At 39.4% G+C, this 22,950-nt stretch overlaps 1 protein-coding gene across 1 annotated transcript; it reads right to left on the bottom strand.

Moving 5' to 3' along the window:
- Positions 1–3,065: 3,065 nt before the first annotated feature.
- PLA2G12A (phospholipase A2 group XIIA) lies at positions 3,066–22,132 on the bottom strand. Its single transcript, XM_054486531.2, has 4 exons — positions 21,605–22,132; positions 10,693–10,769; positions 9,557–9,722; positions 3,066–6,510 (listed from the first exon to the last, which is right to left on the bottom strand). The coding sequence occupies exons 1-4, from the start codon at positions 21,810–21,812 to the stop codon at positions 6,392–6,394; spliced, it is 570 nt and encodes a 189-aa protein (XP_054342506.1). The 5' UTR covers positions 21,813–22,132; the 3' UTR covers positions 3,066–6,391.
- Positions 22,133–22,950: the final 818 nt, after the last annotated feature.

Below are 22,950 nucleotides of genomic sequence, written 5' to 3' on the forward strand. Positions count from 1 at the left end.
AAATTTACTTTGACAATGCTTTCAGATTTGATGAAACGGTGGCTTTATCTTTTGTAATTCCTCTGGACCTTGTAATTTTAAAAGTAAGCAACCTTAGAGTGGGAAAAAAATTAAAATGTGTTAAGGCACGACTTCTAATATATTAAAATAAGTATAATGAATACTTAAGAAATAGGTATAAGGAACTCATCTCATACGATTATTTGGGAGAGGAAAAATCTAATTTGGTAACTTCTACATGTGCCTGTGGTTCAAGTCTTGATGTCATTAGAGTACGAAATCAAAGAAGGGTTTTTACTCAAACCATTTACTGTTCATTATATGCATAAAATATTTCAGAAATCACTGTCTTAGTAACTTATCCTGCAACAAAGACATGGAATATCCATATTTCCCTTGTATGGTGGTTGTGATGATTGGGTTAAGTGACTGTGAAGGACTCAGAATACTGCCTGCCATGTGAAGAGCTCAATGAATATTGGTTATTACCATCTTCTTGTACTCGTTGGAAACAGGAGTGGCATTTTTTGGTTTCCTCATTACCTACCCCAGTTGCCTTGCATGTGGCTCAATATTTAGCACTGACTACAATTCAGGGTTTTCACATTTACACTCTGGCTTTTATCCAGTCTGAAAACATTCCCTCGACAAGAGTGGAACTCCAGTTAGCTGACTTTCTACTTATCTGAAAAGAGCAGACGGAAGGAATTTGTCATTTTTTCTCCATAAGTATCTTATTATCTCAACGTTACTACTATAGTCTACGTGGTTAAGTATTTTAAAACAATATTTTTTCTACCTTTTTTTCCCCTTATTCACCACTGATCAGGATTTTGTCTAAAAACATAAATACAGAGCATTTTCTTGGGTACTTATTTCAGAATTACAAATGTATAATTTTAGCCTCTTAAAGCAACAGCTAGCCACAGTAAAATGGCTGAGTGCCTGGGACTGGGAAACAGGCTGCCCAGGTTCTACTCATGGCTTCCCCATTTTATTTGCTGTTAGATATTTGACAGGTAATGCAACTTAACCTCTCATAGCTTCAAACTCTTTGTTGTAAAATGAGGTCCAAATCTATTCCAGAGTTTTTGAGACAGTAAATGGCAAACTCCTATGAAAGTACTGAACCCACAGCAAGCTTTCAGTACATTAGTTATTTTCAGCACTGAAGATTACCTAAACTACTTCCCCAGCTGCGTTGTATGAACCAGCAGTATCATCATCTGAGAACTTGTTAGAAATGCAAATTCTCCTGTCTACCCCAGACCTACTGAATCAGAAACTCTGGGGGTGGGGTCCAGCAGTGTGTTTTAACAAGCCCGCCAGTGAGTCTCACACATGCTCATGTTTGAGAACCACCAACATAGACTGGAATCCTACCAAGCGCTCTCTTCACTCTCAAAGAAAAATATTCCCACAGCAAATCCATTAAAATTCAGATACACTAAGTTAACTGATAGGATGACTTGAATCTTCCTATATCTGAATAGTTTTCCATAAAAGTGACTTATTGAAACTGGTTTGCCCTCATATCTCAATCGTGTCTTCACTACAGCTTCTCTGTGCTCAATGTCTCCTTTATGAAATAAACAGCCATCTCTGTCCCTGGAAGAAATGTGTCAAAAGATTTTAAGGAGACGGCATTATTCGAAGGTAATATATTATTTTAAAATATAAATAAAAGTGGAACTTATTGAAACTGAAGGTCTTGGCTTGTCACCTATCATAGGAATGAAATATAGGGAATAAAGTTCAGAGATAATTCTACAACTTAAAAATTTTGATCACTGATTTTGGTGTTTAATATTTTTTCTTACAGAATTCATAGAAATATTAATTTCTATGATGATTCTGATTGCTATACTTAAAACTTGAAAGCCAACACAGAAATGTTTGTCAAGTTGTCAACAAGATTTTTGAAGGATGTTATGGAAACTGAATAAGTAAGCCTGAGGCAAAAAGTCTAACATCATTGTGACATATATAAAAGATGACACTACTGATCCCCTTACAGTTTTATTAATAACTATTATTTTTCATATACCGGTTGCACTGATTCATTTTTGCTCTTTTATTTTTTAGGCAGAAGGCTGGTTTTTGTAGGATTAAGCAGTGAGGAAAAACAGCAAACTAAAAATGCTACTTCAAATATAGCAACAGTCACTACATAAGGCTTAAATCAATATATTGCAAGTAATTTCTATGAATTTTGAACAATACAATGTAGTGTATGTGGAAAGATCTTGCCTAATAAGTTTCATTCCACTCCTCAAAGTTACTGAAGTCAAGTATTAATAACAGAATTGTTTTTATAGAAAGATTCCATCTTCTTTACTGTTAGATGTTATACCTGTTTTGTACTAGGATAAAATAATGAGCATTGTGCATCACACCTTCTGATAATCTCATACTTCTATAAATACTGAGAGAAATAATCACTCTTTTAAATTTAGAGAGAGTTGGTTTTAGGCTAACAAGTTTTTTCTTCTTTCCAAGACAGAGTCTTATTCTGATGCCTATGCTGGAGTGCAGCAGTGCAATCTCAGCTCACTGCAACCTCTGCTTCCCAGGTTCAACCAATTCTTGTGCCTTCACTTCCCGAGTGGCTGGGATTACAGGCATGTGCCACCATGCCCAACTAATTTTTGTATTTTTAGTAGAGACAGGGTTTTGCCATGTTGGCCAGGCTGGTCTCGAACTTCTGACTTCGAGTGATCTGTCCGCCTTGGCCTCCTACCGTGCTGGGATTACAGGCCTGAACCACCACGCCCAGCCTCTAACAACTAATTTTAATAAATATTACTGGACTAGTCTACAGGTTCACTGAAAGAAAGGCTACCTGTGAGGACGTGTTTAATTAGCTTTTGCCCTTGTATCTCAATTCTGTCTTCATTACAGCTCTGTGCTCAGTTTCTCCATCTATGAAATAAATACGGCCATATCTGTCCCTGGAAGAACTATGTCAAAAGATTTTAAAGAGACAGGCATCATTTGAAGGCAGTATTATTTTAAAGTATCAATATTACATTTCTTGCAAAGAGCTGCTGAAAGTTAGTTCTTGGTTTTTTTTTTTTTGCTCTTTTAATGAGTTTATTCTGTCAATAGGGAAAATACCAACTTTAAAATATAAACATATGCCACAAAATTTTGGGACAAATTTTGAGTTGAAGACGGCAGTACAAACTCATGTTTAGCTTTGTACACACATAAATAATTACAGATGTGTACATATGCATGGATTAATATACATACATATTTCTCAACTCTGCTACAAACAGTGACATCCCAGTAGCAACAAGCACATCTAATGCCCAGATCTTGGTTTCTAAGTATGATTCTCCAACAAGGAACCAGGGCTCTTTGGAGCAGGGGTTGATTCTAGGAATTCTAAGGTTGGGGCAGGGAATATCCAAGATGAACCTGGAGCATCTTGTAGTGCCAGAAAGTAAGGAAGTGCTCAAAAATCAAAAGGATGGGCACATCAAAGGGACATAGTAGCCAACCTGGCAGAACTCCTAATAGCCAAGCTGGACAACTTAAGCAACAAAATAAATAGTGTGTTACCCAAAATACAAAATATACATGAGTCCATACTGATGTAAACAAATTAGGGTGGGAGGGAGAGACAAATTTTCCATATAGAAAAATTCCAAATACTACATATGGATATTCCCACTTCCAGGAGGTTGAATGTAATCTTTCCCACCCACCACCTCCCATGACTGGACTTAATGACTGTTTTCCAAAGAACAGAAGTATGGAAAGGGAAAATAACAGTAATTTTCAGCAGCAAAAAACCAACACACACTACCTTAACCAAGTGTCCAAAGTTAATACACCATCAAACTGATAGCATGTAACTCCTGACATCATGCAGTGAAAAGGACCTTCACCTCTGGTATTCTTCCTAAAAATCTATAACCCCACTCTAATCATGAGGAAAACATCAGACAAACCCAAATTGAGGAATATTCTACAAAACACCTGAACAGTACTCCTCAAAACTGTCAAGGTTATGAAAAAGAAAGACTGTGGAACTATCACAGACCAGAGGCTAATTAGGCATGACGACTAATTCAGTGTGGTATCCTAGATTGGATCCTGGAAAAGAAAAATGACATTAATTAAAAAACTAATACAATCTGAAAAATAAAGTCAAGTTCCGTTAATAGTAATTACCAATGCTGATTACTTAGCTTCTGACAATGCTTCATGGTTAAATAAAAGGTTAACACTGGGGGAACTGGGTGAGTGGTCACAGAAGCTCTCCATGTATCTTTGCAACTTTTCTGTAAATCTAAAATTATCCCAAGTGTTTTTTTTTTTAAATCTGAACATAAAAAACCGTTTCTACTGATTTGTGTGTAATTTGTGATCATGAATTATATTTTATAAAGATATTGAGTTTGTCCTTTTGAGAAAGCCAATGCTGCTAACAAAATCTATGAATTCATTATAAGTGTAAAGTTACCTGGACAAATATTTCAATAATAAATATTGATAAACCATTTTTTTTTTAAGATAGAGTCTTGCTCTGTTGCTCAGGCTGGAGTGCGGTGGCACGATCTCAGCTCACTGCAACCTCCACCTCCTGGGTTCAAGTGAATCTCCTGCCTCAGCCTCCTGAGTAGCTGAGACTATAAGCATGTGCCACCACGCCTGGCAAATTTTTGTATTTTTAGTAGAGACGCTGTTTCGCCATGTTGGCCAGCTGGTCTCAAACTCCTGATCTCAAGTGATCCACCCGCCTCAGTGATCCTCCCAAAATGCTGGGATTATAGGTGTGAGCCACTGTGCCCAGCCGATAAGCATTAATTATTAATAATGGCTTACAAAACTGTACCTTTTATAAAGGTTTGAAATAAAGAATCAATTGAGGGTTCCAAACATTTAAGTGGAAACCCAGTTTGCTCACTTAGCCACAAGGCATACATGTGCCTTGTCTCACTGGAACAGCTGCCACCAATTCAAGTTGGAAGATACTAGGTTCCTGGCAATGACATATCTCCAAAGTTAGGAACATGGCCCTTTTTCCAGAACATACTTTTCCTTCTGCCCTGTTCTACCTGTAATGACTTACAAAGAACCGCCTCTCCCTATGCTGTCCTTCTCTGACTTTGGAAGTCAGTTCATCTTAATAACTTTGGCCATGGGTTACCCAAAGGATATATATGGCTTGAGGTCCTGGGCTAGGGAAAGGTTAACAACCAGTAGTCAGCAAAGACCAGTCTAGGAACATAACTGAGCATTCCAAGAGATTGAAAAGTTTTCAACATTCATAGACATCTTCAGAAGCTGTTGAAGTTTTCTTGGATTTGCTCTAAACATATGGTAATAATTTTCAACGTAAATAAGAGATCTATAAAAGGCAGTTATTTATATCTTGCATTTTCCATCCTTTTGGCTCTAATTAAAGGCTTTTTGAAAAGCAGTATCAAGCACAAATTTTAGTAAGACCACAGTTAGTAAAAGGTTAGTCTTTAAAAAATCTACGATAAAGAACAAGTGCTGGGAAATAAATAACAAAGCATAACAGCAAATAGTGCCTCGATATATTAGGTTAAATATCTTTTCATTTATCTCATTAAATCCATCTTTTCTCCAACTTGGCAAAGGTTATAGCAAAAGATGACATTTGTCATGTGAGTAGCTCATAAAATGGGAGAGGCTATGCTTCTGAATCGCATTCACATCACCTTTTAGGCATATTACATAATACTTAGCTATCCTGGGGTTGCTCCCTACGAGGTTATCAGCTGATGGTTCCAATTTTACAACTGGAAAAATGGAAACCTTGTCCTTGTAAGTAGTCCTAATAGAAATGTGACTTACTCATATGCTCAACGGGCTACAGAGAAACAACATATTATGTTGTACTTTAATTACATATTATGTGTAATTAAAATAGAAAAAAAAAAGTCCGTTCCTTCTAGGCATAAATGTGTATTTAAAATTTCATAGTAAACAAATACTTGTAAGTGATAATTTCCCCATTTTCCAAATAAGATAATGTTGAACAGACCTTATGATGAATTTCATATTTGATCTCTTTTTTTGGTAAATGTGGTTGTGAAAATTGGGTTATATATTCTTCTTTTCAAAATTCTCCGCTTAACAAGCACTTGTTTTTGATATTGGTCAAGATATTTGGCATACTAAGTAAGGGAGCAATGCTGGGGAAGATACCTGAGAAGACAAGCGTGCCCTCCCCTCACTATCTCCCTTACTTTTTTTGCTTTGAGGTTTTAACATCAAGATATAAATTATTTTAAGGTCTCAAAATAATCCTTTCACAAAAATAAGACAGTTTTATGTTGTAAAAACATTAGTTATTTGTCAAAGGTTATGTTCTTCCGTTTTCATCTGTCACTAGCTGTCAGCATCTCCTTTAAAGATCAGTTTTTTCTTCATAATGACACCTGCATGCGGCTCGTTGGCTGTCCAGATATGGTTTACAACCTAAATGTATAACACTGTCAAACAAGAGCTCCACTGTTGTTTCACATGCTGCAAAATAAGAAAATGGGATTACTGTTGGGCAACTGCATTGCTCTCTTTTCACCTATGTTACACATATATAGCACAGCAACAAGCATATCCCTCGTGAACACTGAAATGTATGCTAGATGAAATCACCAAACTCTCACAACCTGTAGCATATTTACATACACACATATATATCTACAGATTTCCAGTTTTAGTCTCATGCATCTTATTTTTTGTTTGCATTCAACTGTTCAACCCTTTTTTTTTTTTTTTTTTTTTTGAGACAGGGTCTCACTCTGACACCCAGAGTGGAGTGTCATGGTGCAGTCATAGCTTATTGCAGTCTCCACATCCTGGGCTAAAGTGATCCTTCCACCTCAGCCTCCTGAGTAGCTGGCATTACCATGGCCAGCTCATTTTTAATTTAAATTTTTTAAATTTAATTTTTAATTTTAAACAGACACACAACACCACACCCAGCTATTTTTTTTTTTTTTTTTTTTAGTAGAGATGAGGTCTCACTATGTTGCCCAGGCTGGTCTCAAACTCCTGGACTCAAGCAGTCCTCCTGACTTGTTTTCCCAAAGTGCTGGGATTACAGGCATGGGCCACCATGTTTAAACTAGACAAATAAGTCTTTTAAAATAGCACTGATTAATCAGTGTTAACTTTCTTTTTATTTGAAAAACATAATCACTAACAGAGTTGTCTGATAATACTCTTAAATTTGCATTTTAAGAAAAAATGTTTTAGGTGCGGAAGAAACAAAGTTTAAAAATTGAAACCTCAAAACATTTCATTACGGCCAATGGCTTCTGAAGACTGATCATACATCAGTTAAGAGGCTTAAAGTAAACGGAATCCAATCTCTTTGACCAATGTCTTAATTTGACTTGGGGATATGGGAGCATATAAATCAAAAGTATTTTTCCCCAGTCAGGTTTATTTTATTTTATTTATTTATTTATTTATTTATTTATTTATTTATTTAATTTATTTATTTTTTTGAGACAAGGTCTCACCTCACTCTGTCACCCAGGCTGGAGTGCAGTGGCATGATCTTGGTTCACTGCAACCTCTGCCTCCTGGGTTCAAGTGATTCTTCCACCTCAGCTTTCTGAGTAACTGGGACTACAGGCGCCTGGCTAATTTTTGTATTTTTTGTTAGAGATGGGGTTTCACCATGTTGGCCAGGCTGCTCTCAAACTCCTGGGCTCAAGTGATCCATCAGCCAAGGCCTCCCAAAGTGCTGGGATTACAGGCGTGAGCCACCGCACCCGGCCCCAGTCAGGTTTTTAAATTTTTTGAAGACTATGAAAAGGTAATTTATTTACTTTTCTTATTCTAAGAAACCTGAAACATCCAGGTGAGATTATCTTAACATGTTACACTTACAGAGATATAGCACAGAGTGGCTTTTAGTTATCCAAATACTTTTTGTTTCAAAATATTCATGTTAAGGAAGAAACTTGTCATTACAAAATCTTAACATTTTCAAAGTTCTCCAAAAGACTGTGCCATTAAGAAACAACCAACCACAGAAGTGGAGAGGCTATGACTATTAAATAGGAGGTTACAAGACGATTGGTTTCACATTCTTCTTAAATCAGAAAACAGGAAATAAATCCATCTATGCTTCAGGTTTACAGCTAGTTTACCTTAGCCAAAAGCTGCAAACGGATATAGAGGCTGTGAATTCAAGATTACCTGCAGCAGAGATTTCTTCCTTGACATGAATTATTAGGATATTAAAATCAGGGCTATAATATGAGACTATTTGGAGAATACTGTATAATAGACAGAACACAGATTTTAAAGTCAGGCTAAATGCTCACTTGGGGCAAGTTACTGTTTTCTGAACCTTCGTTTCCTTCCTTGAAAAATGGGGATAACACTACCTACCTCTTTAGGTTTTTGCTGGCATCAAATGAAAACATGAATAAAATATCTAGCACAGTATCTTATGATAAGTGCTTAAAATGTTATTTTCCTTTCCTGCCTTGCCTCTTCTGATTTCAGTGTATGATATGTTCTTTGACTTGACAGTAGAGAAATCTTATAACTACCAGTATTTGAATGGTGATTTATTTGTATTTCCACAAATACTTCATTTCATCCTTATGACAACTCTATGAGGTGAGTATCATCATTCTTTTAAAAATGACACCAAAGGGCCCTTTCCCTTTGCTAGTTTGGCTTTCTATCTCTTCACCAAAATATCTAATGGCAGTAAGTACAACTATATGCTAAGTCCCGTGAGTCCTCCTAGTAAATCACTGAACCTGGGGGTCATCTGGGGACCTTCCCAACAGAAACAGATAAGATAAGTCTTCTAGAAATTCCTACTCCAAATCCAGTGTGCTATACTCTTAAATTCACTGGTGGTATGGTCTGAATGTTTGTGTCTCTCCAGAATTCATGTTGAAATCCTAACCTCCAAAGTGATGAAATCAGGTGAGGCCTTTGGAGGTGTCTAAGTTCCAAAGGATGGTAAATGTGATCAGTGCTCTTATAAAAGAGGCCCCAGAGAGCTATCTAGTCCTCTCCACTAAGTGAAGACACAGTTAGAAGACACAGTTAGAAGGCATCTGCTACAAACTAGAAAATGAGTCCTCATCAGACACCAAATCTGCTAGTGCCTTGATCTTGGACTTCCCAGCCTCCAGAACTGTAGGAAATAACTTTCTGTTGTCTATAAGCCACCCAGTCTATGGTAGCAGTCCAGACGGACTAAGACAACTGGAATCAGAGTTTCAAACTTTAGCTACTTTAGGTTCTTACATGATGACTGGAGATATATTTCAGGGCACAAGGTAGATGAATTCTTCTCTCTCTCAGCCTTAGACACCCCTACTCGCCCAAGGTTTCCTAATGCTTTTTGCTTCTGTGACTATAAATCATTTTAGATTACAAAATCATCAGCTCCTCACCTTAGAAAATTGAAGTCTGTGTCACAATAGATAATATATGTGAAAGATTTCTATTGGTAAATCCTATACTAAAACATAGAGCATTTGATAAAACTTTAAAAAATACACTTATCCCCAAGCCACCAGATCATCCTTACCCTGAACATGCTGAGTTAGTCCTAGTGTTTTCTGTACATCTCGGCAGATCTTGGAGAGGCAATACTGGAATTCCTCATCACAGTCATTCTTGCTTTTGCCACAGGTCTCATAGCACCTGTCGTGTTGGTTGCAACACTTTGTCAGGGAAGGGATACCAATGTTAAGCTGCAAAAGGTATTTGGATGGATTACTGTCAAAGAAATGCAAAACTCCTCTGAAGTACCGCATTCAAATAGACTAAATAGGTATAAATGATAATGACTGCTGTATAGATAGTTCCAAAATCCATTTCTGCCTACAAATATTTTCTGTGTTATAAATCTCCCCATTACACTTACCCACACCCACCCATGTTACTCTCTCAGCCACGCCTCACTGCTCCCTATTCTGCAGCGTTAGAACACTCACAGTTACCTGTCAGTAACAAAATTTCCATTTGTCCAACACAAAACATAAGTTTTAAAAAAAGAAAGATGAGGCTAAGTCCATTAAAGATTCTCCAGGGGCTAGGCAAGTATGATTTTTGGATACTCAAAGTGTTTGTGGCCTCTCCTTCCAAATAAAATTTACTTTACGTGAAATATCACAGAAAACTTTCCTACAACTCAAATTTTGTTTTTTGTTTTTTAATCTTTAAATATTTCTCCATTCCCCAAAGATACTATTACTCTGAATCTATAACTTCAATTATTTTAAATAACTTTATACACAAAATCCTTGTGTCTAGGAATCATTCTCATAAACATTTTTTTCCCATAATACCTGGCTTAGATCCAGTCTCTCCTACAACAACCACACAGCTATCCCACTTAGCCTTGTTTTAATGTAGAAAACATGATTTATCTATACTTTTTCCCTCTAAGTAGTAGTACTTCTGTACTCCAAAGTTTTCAACTATGTATGTGATATTAGGAAATATCATTTAAATAGTATGAACATTTATAAGATTTATAAAAAGTAAAACAATTTTACTTCATTTACTTTTGTTTTGCCAAAAAGAATCTAATAAACCTGATCACTCTTACACCCAGCTAAATTATTTGTGAATCTAAGAACACGCTGATAGTCTTATATCACCAAAAGTATTACATGATTTACCAGTTACAAAACTTATCAAATAAAAGACAATATTTACATGAACACCAAACAGTGGAGAGCCACATCCATTCGGTGGGGAGGGTTTATAACCATAACGTGGGAAAGGCTTAGATCCTATAAAATATAAATGGTATCATAATTAATTTTCAAATATGATAAAAGTAAAATACATACTCAAAAAGGTCAATATGCTACATTAGCCTTAGAAATATTTAATATTTACTTGGATGCTAACATAAGTGCATATGTCTTTATTCTGATGAGCATTAAGAATGCTAATTAGACTTTTTATTTCTCCTGTGGTGAGGAATATATACAAATGTGCACATATATACATATACACATATGTAGCAATTCATAAAATGTAATTATTTGTAAGCCTATGCTGTACGAAATATACAAAAGCTTCTCCTGGACTTCTGGAGATTTCAGAGGTCACTTGCCAGATAGGGTTCCTATGTATGAAAGATAAATCCACCCCGTTTTACTGTACATTCTAACACTTTGTTTTTTAGAGCTAAGACAGTATCTTCCCAACCTTCCACAAATGCTTCATTGCATACAAACCTCAGTAACCATTAATCAACCAGTTTACTTGGGCAAAGCCTAAGGCTAAGGAAGACAAGGTCATCTGATGATCATTCAATAACCTTAGTACTACAAGACATTACAGGACCACGCATTCTGCCTGCTGCCCTCCTACCCAGTCAACCATTCCACAAATATACTCCTTTGCCATCTAAGGAAAAGGTTAGGAGGGATACTTGGTGAACTATGGTACTCCAGAAGTACTGTAGTTCTAATGAAGTACTTCTAAAGAACAGAAGACTTGGAAGGCTAATGTTCCCCAGTAGCATCAAGGGTTCAGTAACAAGGAAAAAGATGACATTATCATAGCAATCTTAAATTTTGGAAGGTACTTCAGAAACATCTCACCTCATTTAATACAGGTTTACCTCAGCGATATTGCAGGTTCAGTCCCAGATCATCACAATAAAGCCAATATAACAATGAAGTGAGTCACATAAATTTTTTTGGTTTTCCAGTGCACATAAAGGTTTTGTTTACACTATGCTGTAGTCTATTAAGCGCTCAATAACACTGTCTAAAAAAACCAATGTACAGACCTTAATTTAAAAATACTTTATTGCTTAAAAATGCTGACACAGATACTAAGTGAGCACATGCTGTGGGAAATATGGCACCAACAGACTTGCTCAATGCAGGGTTGCCGCTAACCTTCGATTTGTTAAAAAACAAACAAGCAAAAAAAACCCCACAATTATTTGTGAAGTGCATTAAAGCAAAACACATTAAAATGAAGTATGCTTGTATAGAAATCACTTCAACCTACCAGTCACCTACTGTCTCTTTGAATGTTTCCCACAACCCTCCTACATCAAGAAATAACCTATTCTACTGTGAAATGACATCAATTGTTAAGACATTCTTCTGCCTTCTTTGAAGTTCTACCTATAAACAATCCTTTGCCCCTTGGGGAAACAGAAAAATAAGCCAACTCCCTATTTTACACAATAATCCTTTCAAATATTTGGGGCTACAATTTATCTTGCCTTCTAAAAAGAGATATTCCCAGGTATTTTACCCTAAGACATGGCAGTTTCCAAATACAACCCCACAGTTGGATACATAGGAGTGACACAAAGTATTCCACCAATTTTCATTTAACATTTATTGGTAGATTTTATAAAGACAAGGTTACCCTCCAAAAGTAAATTGAGGGTAAAAAAGCAACTCTTTCGGTAATCAGCCATCAAAATAAGTAACCCCTCAAGGTAATAACTGAAAAATGGTTTCGGCTGGGCATGGTGGCTCACGCCTGTAATCCCAGCACTTTGGGAGGTTGAGGTGGTAAAACTGCCCGAGCCCAGGTTTTTGAGACCAGTCTGGGCAACATGATGAAACTCTTGTCTGCATTAAAAAAAAAAAAAAAAAAAAAAAAAAAATATATATATATATATGAATCTTAAAAAAATAAAAAAAGAAAGAGAAAAAAATAAACGGTTTCAGTGACTTGCTCAGAAGTTCCATGCTCAACTAAGGTCACCATACATAGCCTCAAGAGAGTAGTATAACCTCATGAAGATATAAAGCTATAGCCTGGACCGGGAGCAGTGGCTCACACCTGTAATCCGAGCACTTTGGGAGGCTGAGGCAGGTGGATCACCTGAGGTCGGGAGTTCAACACCAGCCTGACCAACATGGCGAAACCCCATCTCTACTAAATATACAAAATTAGCTGGGCAATGTGGTGGCACATGCCTGTAATCCCAGCTACTCGGGAGGCTGAGGCAGGTGAATCACTTGAACCTAGGAGGCGGAGGTTGTGGTGAGCCGAGATCGCGCCATTGCACTCCAGCCTGGGCAACAAGAGTGAAACTCTGTCTCAAAAAACAGTAACAACAACAAATAAAACAAAACCTATAGCCTGCTCTAAAGGAAAAATGTATACAAAAAGGAATGGTTAACATGAGTCTAGAAAAGGGAAGACCAATGATAGCACTTCGTCTTGTTTCTCCAGCCCTGTCCATAAGGAAGGGTTGTTTCTGGACCCTTGGAAGATGAGGGTAGATGACTCAGGCTATCACAGATGAGTCACCGTGATCCTTCAACTCTCATCTCCTACTTTTAGTCCTTCATTCTTTTTTTTTTTTTTTTTTTGAGATGGAGTCTCGCTTTGCCTCCCAGCAAGCTGGAGTGCAGTGGCGCAATCTTGGCTCATCGCAACCTCTGCCTCCTGGGTTCAAGTGATTCTCTTGCCTCAGCTTCCCCAGTAGGTGGAATTACAGGAGTGTGCCACCAGGCCTGGCTAATTTTTGTATTTTTAGTAGAGAGGGGGCTTCACCAGGTTGGCCAGGCTGGTCTCAAACTCCTGACCTCGTGATCCGCCCGCCTCAGCCTCCCAAAGTGTTGGGATTACAGGCGTGAGCCACCGTGCCCGGCCCAGTCCTTCATTCCTAAGAAAACAGTTAATGACTTGGCTTCCTACTTACAAGGGCCTACACAGGAAGGTCCAGTGGGCATCTCAAACTTAAGCTGTCCCTCCTTTCACCCCAAATTTGCTCCATTCACAGTTCCCTGTTTTCAGTTAACAGTAACTCTGTCCTTCCAGATGCTCAGAGCAAAAATGTCAGCCATTTTTGCATATGTTCTTAACGTTCTTATACCCCACATTCAATCCAACAGTATATCCTGTTGACTCTACCTTCAAAATATTCAGAATCTAATCACTTCTTACCACCTCCACTACTACCAATCCTGCTCCAAGCCACAATGGATTATTGCTATAAACTCCTAACTATTTGCCCTACTTTGGTTCCCCTGCTCCACACCAACCCCCATAATCCAGTCTCAACACTAAGCACAAATGATCGTATTAAAATATGTTAGATCAAGTCTTCTTCTGCTCAGAGACCCTCTAATGGCTTCTCATCTTATTCAGAACAAAAGCCAAAGTCTATAAAGCCTATGAAACCCTGTGTAACCTGGTCTTCCCATGATTTCTCTGACCTCATCCTCTTCCTAGTCTCTCTCTTCCTTTCTTCCTCAACCTATTCCTCTTTGCTGTTCCACAGACACTGCAGGTCTGCTCCTGTCCCGGGGCCTTTGAACCTGCTCTTCCTGTATGTGGATGCTCTTTCTCCTGACACTAGTTTCTCCTTTACTGCTATGGTTTGAACGTTTGCATCACCCCAAAATTCATGTTGAAACCTAATCACCAATGTGATGGTATTAGAAGGTGGGACTATTGGAGGTGATTAGGTCATGTGGACAGATCTCTCATGAATGGAATTTGTGCCCTATAAAAGTGGCCCTAAAGAGCTGCCCTGCCCCATCCATCACCATGTGAGGACACAGCTAGAAGGTACCATCTATGAACAAGGAAGTGGACTCTTACCAGACACTGAATCTGCCAAATGCTCGATCTTGGACTTCACAGCCTCCAGAACTGAGGAATAAATTTCTGTTGTTTATAAGCCACCCAGTTTAAGGCATTTTGTTACAGCAGCCTGAACAGACTAAGACATTCACCTTCTCAGCAAGTCTTCCCTGACCACACTATTTGCAGCACATATAACCTTCTAACATACTATATCACTAATCTACTTATTATGTCTCCCCATCCTAAAATGTAAACTCCTCGAAAGCAGACATTTTTGTGTTTTGAATTCCTAATGCCTAGAACAGTGCCTGGAATAACTTTGTGATGAATTTCTGCAATAAGTATGTGATGAATTAATGAACAGAAGACTTGGAAGGCTAATTTACATGGCGGTTGGAATATTCATTATAAATGGAGATTATCCGTTAAGAAACCCTGCTGTTTGCCCTAGAGTCTCTTTTGTGCTTGGTGAGCATTCATCAGCCTCCAAAGACTGATCACTTCTAGCTTGTCACATCTCTTTAAAATACGGCACCTCAGACTGAACACTGTAGGGTAAGATGGGCTTTTTAACCTTTTGTGCTGAATAAAGTACTTGTATTAAAACAGCCTAACATAGTATGTTTCAGCTGTGCCTCACTGCTAACATAGACAGTAGTTAAAAAAAAAAAAAAATCATCAGTTCTTTCTAAAATGGACTTTTTAATACCTACTGCTAGAGGCTTAGCACTTCTGCAATTTAATTTTGAGCCCAAATATAAGATTGTACATAAGATTCAATCTTGTTAGTTTCAGTCCACCATTCTCGACTGCTGAGCAGTTTTTAAATCTAGAGCTATTCACCCAGTGTTGCCTGTTGCTCCCAGATATTCACAAACTTAAGATGCAGATATTAATCAGGACAGAGGTCCACTACAGATGAGTCCTCTCTCCAAGCAGCCGTGAAGTCATCAAATAGTAACCAGTTTTTCTCATGGGAGTATCATGAGAAACTATACATTTATCTATAGTTTTCTTTGCCCTAACACACTATAAATCTCTTCACAGAAAAGGAGGCTGGATCAGCATTTAATTCTTGGGAAGCCCATTCTAGTTCCTCAAGCTTCATTATGAAACTCTCTTTCGTCAGGGATTTTGACAATCAACTGTTCAAAATGTTTAGAAACATATCTAGAGATACACACTAATAGGTCAAGTTGTTAATCTGAAAAAAGTACAATAAATACACCAGAGAGTGTTCAAAAAGTCTGGAAACAGGAATAATAGTGTATTTACAATATATATTGTTCAGGTTAACAACTGGACTGTTTTAAATTTAGAAGTATATCATCTAAAAAAGTGTCTAGTGGTTAATGAAAAACATATTGAGTGTGTCATTTGAAAATAAAACATAATGTTTATCCTATGTTTCCAACTTTTTAGACAACTTGTACATTCTCCCTCCCTCCCATCTGCCAGTCTAGAGATTTCTGGCACCTCACACCCTTTTCCATGAGAAGCAAAGATTACCACTCTCAGACAACCGATATGGGCCTACCGCTTTAAAGACATGTGTCTCAATTGTCTTTGTTTGTTTGTTTGTTTGTTTCTGAGACTGAGTTTTGCTCTTGTTGCCCAGGCTGGAGTGCAATGGCGTGATCTCAGCTCACTGCAACCTCTGCGTCCTGGGTTCAAGCAATTCTTCTGCCTCAGCCTCCCAAGCAGCTGGGATTACAGGCATGTGCCACCATGCCTGGCTAATCTTGTATTTTTAGTAGAGACGGAGTTTCTCCATGTTGGTTAGGCTGGTCTTGAACTCCTGACAGGTGATCCGCCTGCCTCGGTCTCCCAAAGTGCTGGGATTACAAGCGTGAGCCACCGTGCCTGGCCTACTTTTTTTTTTTTTAATCAGAAAGATACTTCCCTCAATGTACATACAACAGCAGTACTTCTATTTTTCCTTCCCTTTGTATTTTATCTAAATCCATAGACTCTGATTTCAAATCTATAAAAACATTCCTGATGCTGATGATGTGTGTAATGACAGTGATACATATATATGTGTATGCATGCGTGTACATATATAGACATTTTCTCATAAGAGATAATTACCTTTGAATGGGAGAACGATCAGATACAAATGAAGTCAGAAAAACTAAAAACATGCCCACCATAGGAGAATAAAGAGGAACAGAGATAGTACAGAGAAGGTCAATCGGCAAAAATGAGAATGGAGGTACGAGGAAGTAGGAGGCTGCTGTGTCAAACAGGGCTAGTGGTTATAACTGTCTTAAGAAGAAAAGTTGATAAAAATCAAGTAATAAAGAGCCAACATCTACTGTACATGAAAAACTGGATAATAACACCATGAAATAAATGCTGGTAAAAAGTTTGGCTCCCCAGTGTAAATGGCAAAAGGGGCATATGTGTATGGTTCTTTAGTTTCTTTCAAGGCAAACTCCTAATGTCATTTCCTCAGAGAGGCCTTCCCTGCTTACCCCATCTAAAATAGCACCCCCCTGTCTTTCTAGCATTTATTGACCTAATTAACATTAACATTAGTCAGCTTCTATGAAGAAAGGACTTAGTCTTGCTCACCTAGAAGATATTTAGCACACAGTGGGCACCCAATAAATTACCAGATTAAAAAAATGGGAAACATTCTTTGATGAAATTAAAATAATTCTTTATCCACAGCAAAAAACTGAAAACTTGGAAGTAACTAGTTTCCTGAGAAATTCTAAAGTATTTTGAAGTTCTAAATTCACCTTTAAATTAAAATAGTTATTTATGAACAAGGCAAGTTATACAGACAGTTCTTTAATAGAGGTTAAGTTGATTCAGACACCAATGTTACAAATGTATTAATATTTTAAATTTTGTTATAGTTTTATAAATGGCTAAGCATTTTAAAAATCAGCATTTCTACTGGTGCCAGTTTTTACAAATAAAGCAAAAACTCAATAATGGAAGAAATAAAATCAGAGTAACATCAAAACACCATGATGTGTTGGGGCCATTGTCCTCTAAAATTTGTAAGCGGATACAAACCAAATCCACTGTGTACAACTGCATGGAAAGACTATTCATTAATTTCCATTTTTGACTTAAGCAATAGTTCCTTCTCTTGATTGTTTATCATTTGTATGGACTGCTGAAATCTAAAGATTTTCATAGACTGAGACAAAGTTGATTCTTTTCCATGTATTTCTTCTAAATTTGATGCAAATACTTCCAAATAGACCAACTGTTTTCACCTGACAGAATATGAAGCAGATGACAAGCACAAGAAGTAGTCTGCTGGGTCACACAAAGGTCTCACGGCAGAGTTTTGTAAGATTCCAACCTGCACTCCCAAACACTTGAGACTTTAAGTATTCATGATCATTAATCTCCAAAAGGTCCTTATATTACTTTATTTTTCTAGTCTGTTCACTTTCCTATTTTCCTCAAATCTCCAACATCCCCATTCCCCATCTTCTCTGTCAGCTGATGACCTGGATTCCTACTTTACTGAGAAAAGCAGGCAATCAGGAGAACTTGAACATCCACCCACTTAACCAGCATCAGTGCTCATATCCTCTACCTGTGTTCCTATTAACAGGGCTATGCTATATGCTCTTGGCCAAACTCTCTAAGTATGTACTAGAAACCACCCCCTCTCACTTACCCAAGGCTATGACTCCAACAATTCTCTCCCTCGTCAGTATTTCTACTCTCCAGTGAACCATTCTCAAAAGCATACAAATGTGTTATTATTTTTCCTAATGCCTGAAAACTGTTCTTTCCACGGTCTTCCCCATTTCAGTTAATGGTAATTCTATCCTTCCAGTTGTTCAGGCCAAAAACTGTGGTATCATTTTTGACTTAACTCATACCTAACTTCCAAGCCATCAGCAAATCTTTTAGGTCCTTCCTTCAAAATATATCCAAAATCCAACTACTTCTCAATACCTCTGTTGCTACCAACCTGAGCAAAATCACCCGTCTTTTGTCTGGACTCCTGCATGCGTCACCCTGCTTCCATTTTTACTCCCCCCTCCCTTGACCCCTTCTGTTCTCAGCACAACAGCCAGAGGGATCCTAGAAAACATATATCACTGAATTAATTAACGACTTATTCATCGTTCTAAAAACACTTGCAAGCCAGTTTTGTGTTCTGTTTTTCAAAGGAAATCGAAAAGTTTTCTTCCTTAAATCTTCCTTGCTGTCAGGGAGAAAAAAGTTGAAGAAAATAACAGATCATCAAATTTATTTCCCTAAATACTTAACTCTCAATAAGGCCTTTTTCCTACCCAAGAGAGGATGGCCAAAACTAAGGGAGCAAGTCTCCATAATGCCAGTCCCTCAGGTAAAGCAAGGACATGTGCCCTTTATTTGACCAACCTCTCCCTACCATTAACTCACTCTTTTTTTTTTTTTTTTTTTAAGCTCTCTTGATCTCTTTCTTGCAACTAAAAACACCCCTTAATCACCATGTTTCTCCAGATTTGGGATTGTTCTGTTTGGTTCTGATTTGGTCATCTGAATTCCAAAATATAGGAAAGGTTGAATCATTGTTCCAGAGAGACTGCTTGAGTAACAGCAATTTTATTATTATTATTATTTTTGAGACAGAGTCTCGCTCTGTCACCCAGGCTGGAGGCATGGTCTTGGCTCACTGCAACCTCCGCCTCCCAGGTTCAAGCTAGTCTCCTACCTCAGCCTCCCAAGTAGCTGGGACTACAGGTGTGCACCACCATGCCCAGCTAATTTTTGTATTTTTAGTAGAGACGGGGTTTCACCATGTTGGCCAGGCTGGGCTCGAACTCCTGAGCTCAACTGATCCGCCCACCTCAGCCTCCCAAAGTGCTGGGATTACAGGCATGAGCCACCACGCCCTGCCTAATTTTTTTTTTTTTTCATTGAGATCCAATTATCTATCAGTATGGTGACTTGGACTTGAAACCACATGTCCGTTAAACGTAGAGTACTTACTAAGACAAAAAAATTTTTTTCACTGAGGCATATAACATTTCTTAAATTCTCAAATTCCTTTGTGTTTTTTGTGCCAGAGACCTTCCTCTAAACTCCAAATAGTACATTTTGAGAAGCCTGTAGAAGATGAAAAAGATTAAAAAGAAAGATTAAGCCAGGTGTAGTGGGGGCATGGCCTATAGTCCTAGCTATTTGGGAAGCTGAGGCAGGAGAATTGCTTGAGCCCAGGAGTTGGAGGCTGCAGGGAGCAATGATCACACCACTGCACTCTAGCCTGGGCACAGAGGGAGACCTTGCCTCAAAAATATTAACAAAAAATAAAATATAAAGATTAAAACAGTATTTTAACAAGGCTGGTATTCATTCAACTTCAGGGATGTTTTAAATGTAAATAAACTCTAGAACCCTAGACTAATAAATTTATGAAGATGACTCCTTCCAAGTCTTCCCTATCTCTGTAAATGGCAACCGTTTCCTTCCTTTGGCTCAGGGCAAAACCTTCAGAGCCATCCTTGACTGGCCTTTCTCCTCAGGTCCATTGCACTTGCTATTCCCTCTGCCTGGAATGCTGTTTCTCCAAATAACTACATTCCCTCCCCTTACCACGTGCAGATTTCTTCTCAAATATTCTTTCATCAGTGAGGCCTTTGCTGAACAACCCATTTAGAAGAGTAAATTGCCTCCAACATGGCCCCTCGTCTGCCCTGATCAGACTCCACACTTCCCCTAATTTTACTTATTTACTAGTTTACTGCCCATCTCTCCCTCACCAGAACTCAAGCTCCACGAACAGAGATTTTTGTCTGTTTTATTAACTGCTGAATCTCAAATTAGAACAACATCTGAAGCACAGTTGGGACTCAAATATTTGTATAATGAATAGGAATGACTAAGTAAAACTGTAACATTTGCTTTAGGAAAGGCAACTATTTGATCCTTAAATTATGCACTTAATCCTCCGAACAAGTTCTACAAGAATAAAAACAACTTTATGAAGCATACGTTTAGGTGGTAACGTTTAGGCACATATTTAAGAAGCAATGCAACATGTCTCAGCACCTGTTCAGTGCTTTAAAGTGTACAAGATACAGTTCATCCTTTACTTCTATTAACATAAAACTAGAAATTATCTTGAAACTTGCAGGCAGCAGGTGGCATCACAGGTTTACATGATACCAGCTCCTTTTAAGTTCACCTATACAATCAGGTTCCAACAATGAAGTCACTGGATCCCCTATTATTTTCCGCTGCCAGCATAATGAGACTCTAACCTTGGCTAATCTTATTGGAAACATGATCTCCCAAGTGCTCTCTTAACATTTTCAATTTCCAAACAAAAGTCCAATATTTTTCTGACCTATTAAAATATTTAAGCACTCAAAAATGTGCTACAAAAGAACCATCTCTGCCTGAAATACTGAGTTGATTAGTACTCATACTGCCGCCAAACAAGTTCTCAGGTTCAAAGAGAAAGTTCAAAAACTATTAAAAGAGTAAATGAAAATAACTGTATTAACGTTAACCAACAACGAGGAGGAGGTGGGTCACTGATATCTACGGAAAGAAGAGTTATCGGAACACTTTCTCAACACTCGAGTACACCAAAAGTCTGTACAAAGGTCGCAAGTTATTGTCTATGGGTTTGCAGAAAAAAAACCATTTAATATCAATTATAGAGAAAGTTAATACGGCATGGTTTTTAAATTCTCAGTTTGCTTCGCATGTTCATCCAATTTACAGAAGCAAAAATGAGCTAAAATCAGTCTGTTCCACTCTATTCCCATGATTCCTACGTCAGTAAGTTCTTGGGCAACTTGGTGCAATTGAGGGGGGAAAAGGTAATTCAGAAGCAATGCAAATGGGACGGAGTACACTCAGGTGACCTCTCGCATTCTAACAATGGTGGTGAGAACTTGTACCCAGCTTGCTCAATCACTAGAACGGCAAGATTCTAGCAGTGGTTAAGTTTTTCCACAGCCGAAGGACACCGTCAAGGTCTGCCTTGCATCTGTCACTCACACCTCCAGGATCTCCGTCAACCCAATCCCCCGAAAGCACGAGCCCTCGCTGGGCCCGGGTGCCCCCTCACCGTCACTGCATTTATACTGGCAGAGACCGTCCTCGCCTCCCAGGAGGTCCAAGGCGGCGTTCAGGTACGTGTCTATCTTATGAACGCCGTTCCGGATGGTCTTCAGGGTGGCCCTCCAGTCGGTGGTCTGGGCCTGCTCCTGGCACCTGACAACAGCGGCCATGAGGAGGAGCAGGAGGGTGAGCGCGGCGCGCGAGAGCAGGGCCATGCGCGCAGCGCCGGGCTCTACGGGTCCCCGAACCGCGGCGGGGGGCGCGTCCCCACAGAGTCCCCGGGACGCGCTAGGCAGCGGCGCGGGCCCCGGGCTTGGCAGCCGCCAGCTCCATATCCACGCCTCCCTCCCGGCTGGCAGGCAGGGCCTCGCTGGCTTTACGTGAACCGCCTCCGGCAGGCAGCGCCGTCGCGGGGACGTGCCCGCTCACCTGGACCAGCGCGCCCGCTCACCTGGGCTAGCGACCGTCCCCTGTGCGCCTGCGCCGGAGCACGGCGCGTCAGCGGCGCACGGGAGGGGCGGGACGCGCAAGGGGTGGGGCGGGGGCGGGGTTGGCGGGGCGGGGAACCGGGGGAGGGGCGCGCGGGGCGGGAAACGGGGGCGGGGCCTCCATGCCCACGTGGTCTCCGCGGCGCCCTCTGAAGGCCCTTGGTCCTGGTTCACGAGAGAACCTTGAAAAGTACCCAGGCCTGAGCCCCTTTTCTAGGGAGCCTGATTACGTTGTCTCAGGTGGCAGTGGGCGTCGGTATTTTTTAAGAAAGCTCTCCGGGCTGTTAACCGTGAAGCGAGAGTGCAGAGCTAACCCCGGTGGCCTAACCTGACCAGTCGGGGCTCAGCACAGTAGCCCCGAGAGACAAGCTTTACTGGGTGTGGACAACATCGGAGAAAATAACCCCTGTGTCCCCTCGCAGAGAGCGCTGCTAGAGGTCCAGCTGAGTTTCCGGCTTGAAGACGTGGTTCCACTGGCAATGTGGGCAGAGTCCGGCTCTCAGCTCGCAGAGCAGGGCTTTTCCTCCTTGCGTCCTCTCCCGGTCCTCTAGATCTGCTGTGGCCGCGGTTGGGGGAGCAGGATCTGGAAGATGCCAACCCATGCCTTGGCGGTGCCTGACTCTAATCAGGACGAGCCAAATGCTAGTTTAGACTTTCCGGAAAAAGAAAATGGTCCAACAGTAAAAATCATAAAATTCTCCCCTGGTAAGGAAGAAACAGTAGTGTAAACTTAAATACAGTAAAAAATAAATAAATCTTAAGGAAGTCATTGTTTTCCTACTCAAGGGATTTTGTAACTTGATAGTTACAGTGACGTTTGTTTCTCTGTACCTACCGCCCTGCCCCCAGCATTGTGCGGGATCCA

The sequence above is a fragment of the Pongo pygmaeus genome, chromosome 3 (assembly GCF_028885625.2).
Source record: "Pongo pygmaeus isolate AG05252 chromosome 3, NHGRI_mPonPyg2-v2.0_pri, whole genome shotgun sequence".
NCBI lineage: Eukaryota > Metazoa > Chordata > Mammalia > Primates > Hominidae > Pongo > Pongo pygmaeus.

What these genes read in the sequence shown, in the direction of transcription:
- PLA2G12A (XM_054486531.2), bottom strand. Translation starts at nt 21,812, where the DNA reads ATGGCCCTGCTCTCGCGCGCCGCGCTCACCCTCCTGCTCCTCCTCATG. An exon ending in CCAGTATAAATGCAGTGACG is followed by an intron (nt 10,770 to 21,604) that starts GTGAGGGGGCAC and finishes TATATTTTATAG; the next exon opens with GATCTAAGCCTTTCCCACGT. An exon ending in CTCCACTGTTTGGTGTTCAT is followed by an intron (nt 9,723 to 10,692) that starts GTAAATATTGTC and finishes TACCTTTTGCAG; the next exon opens with CTTAACATTGGTATCCCTTC.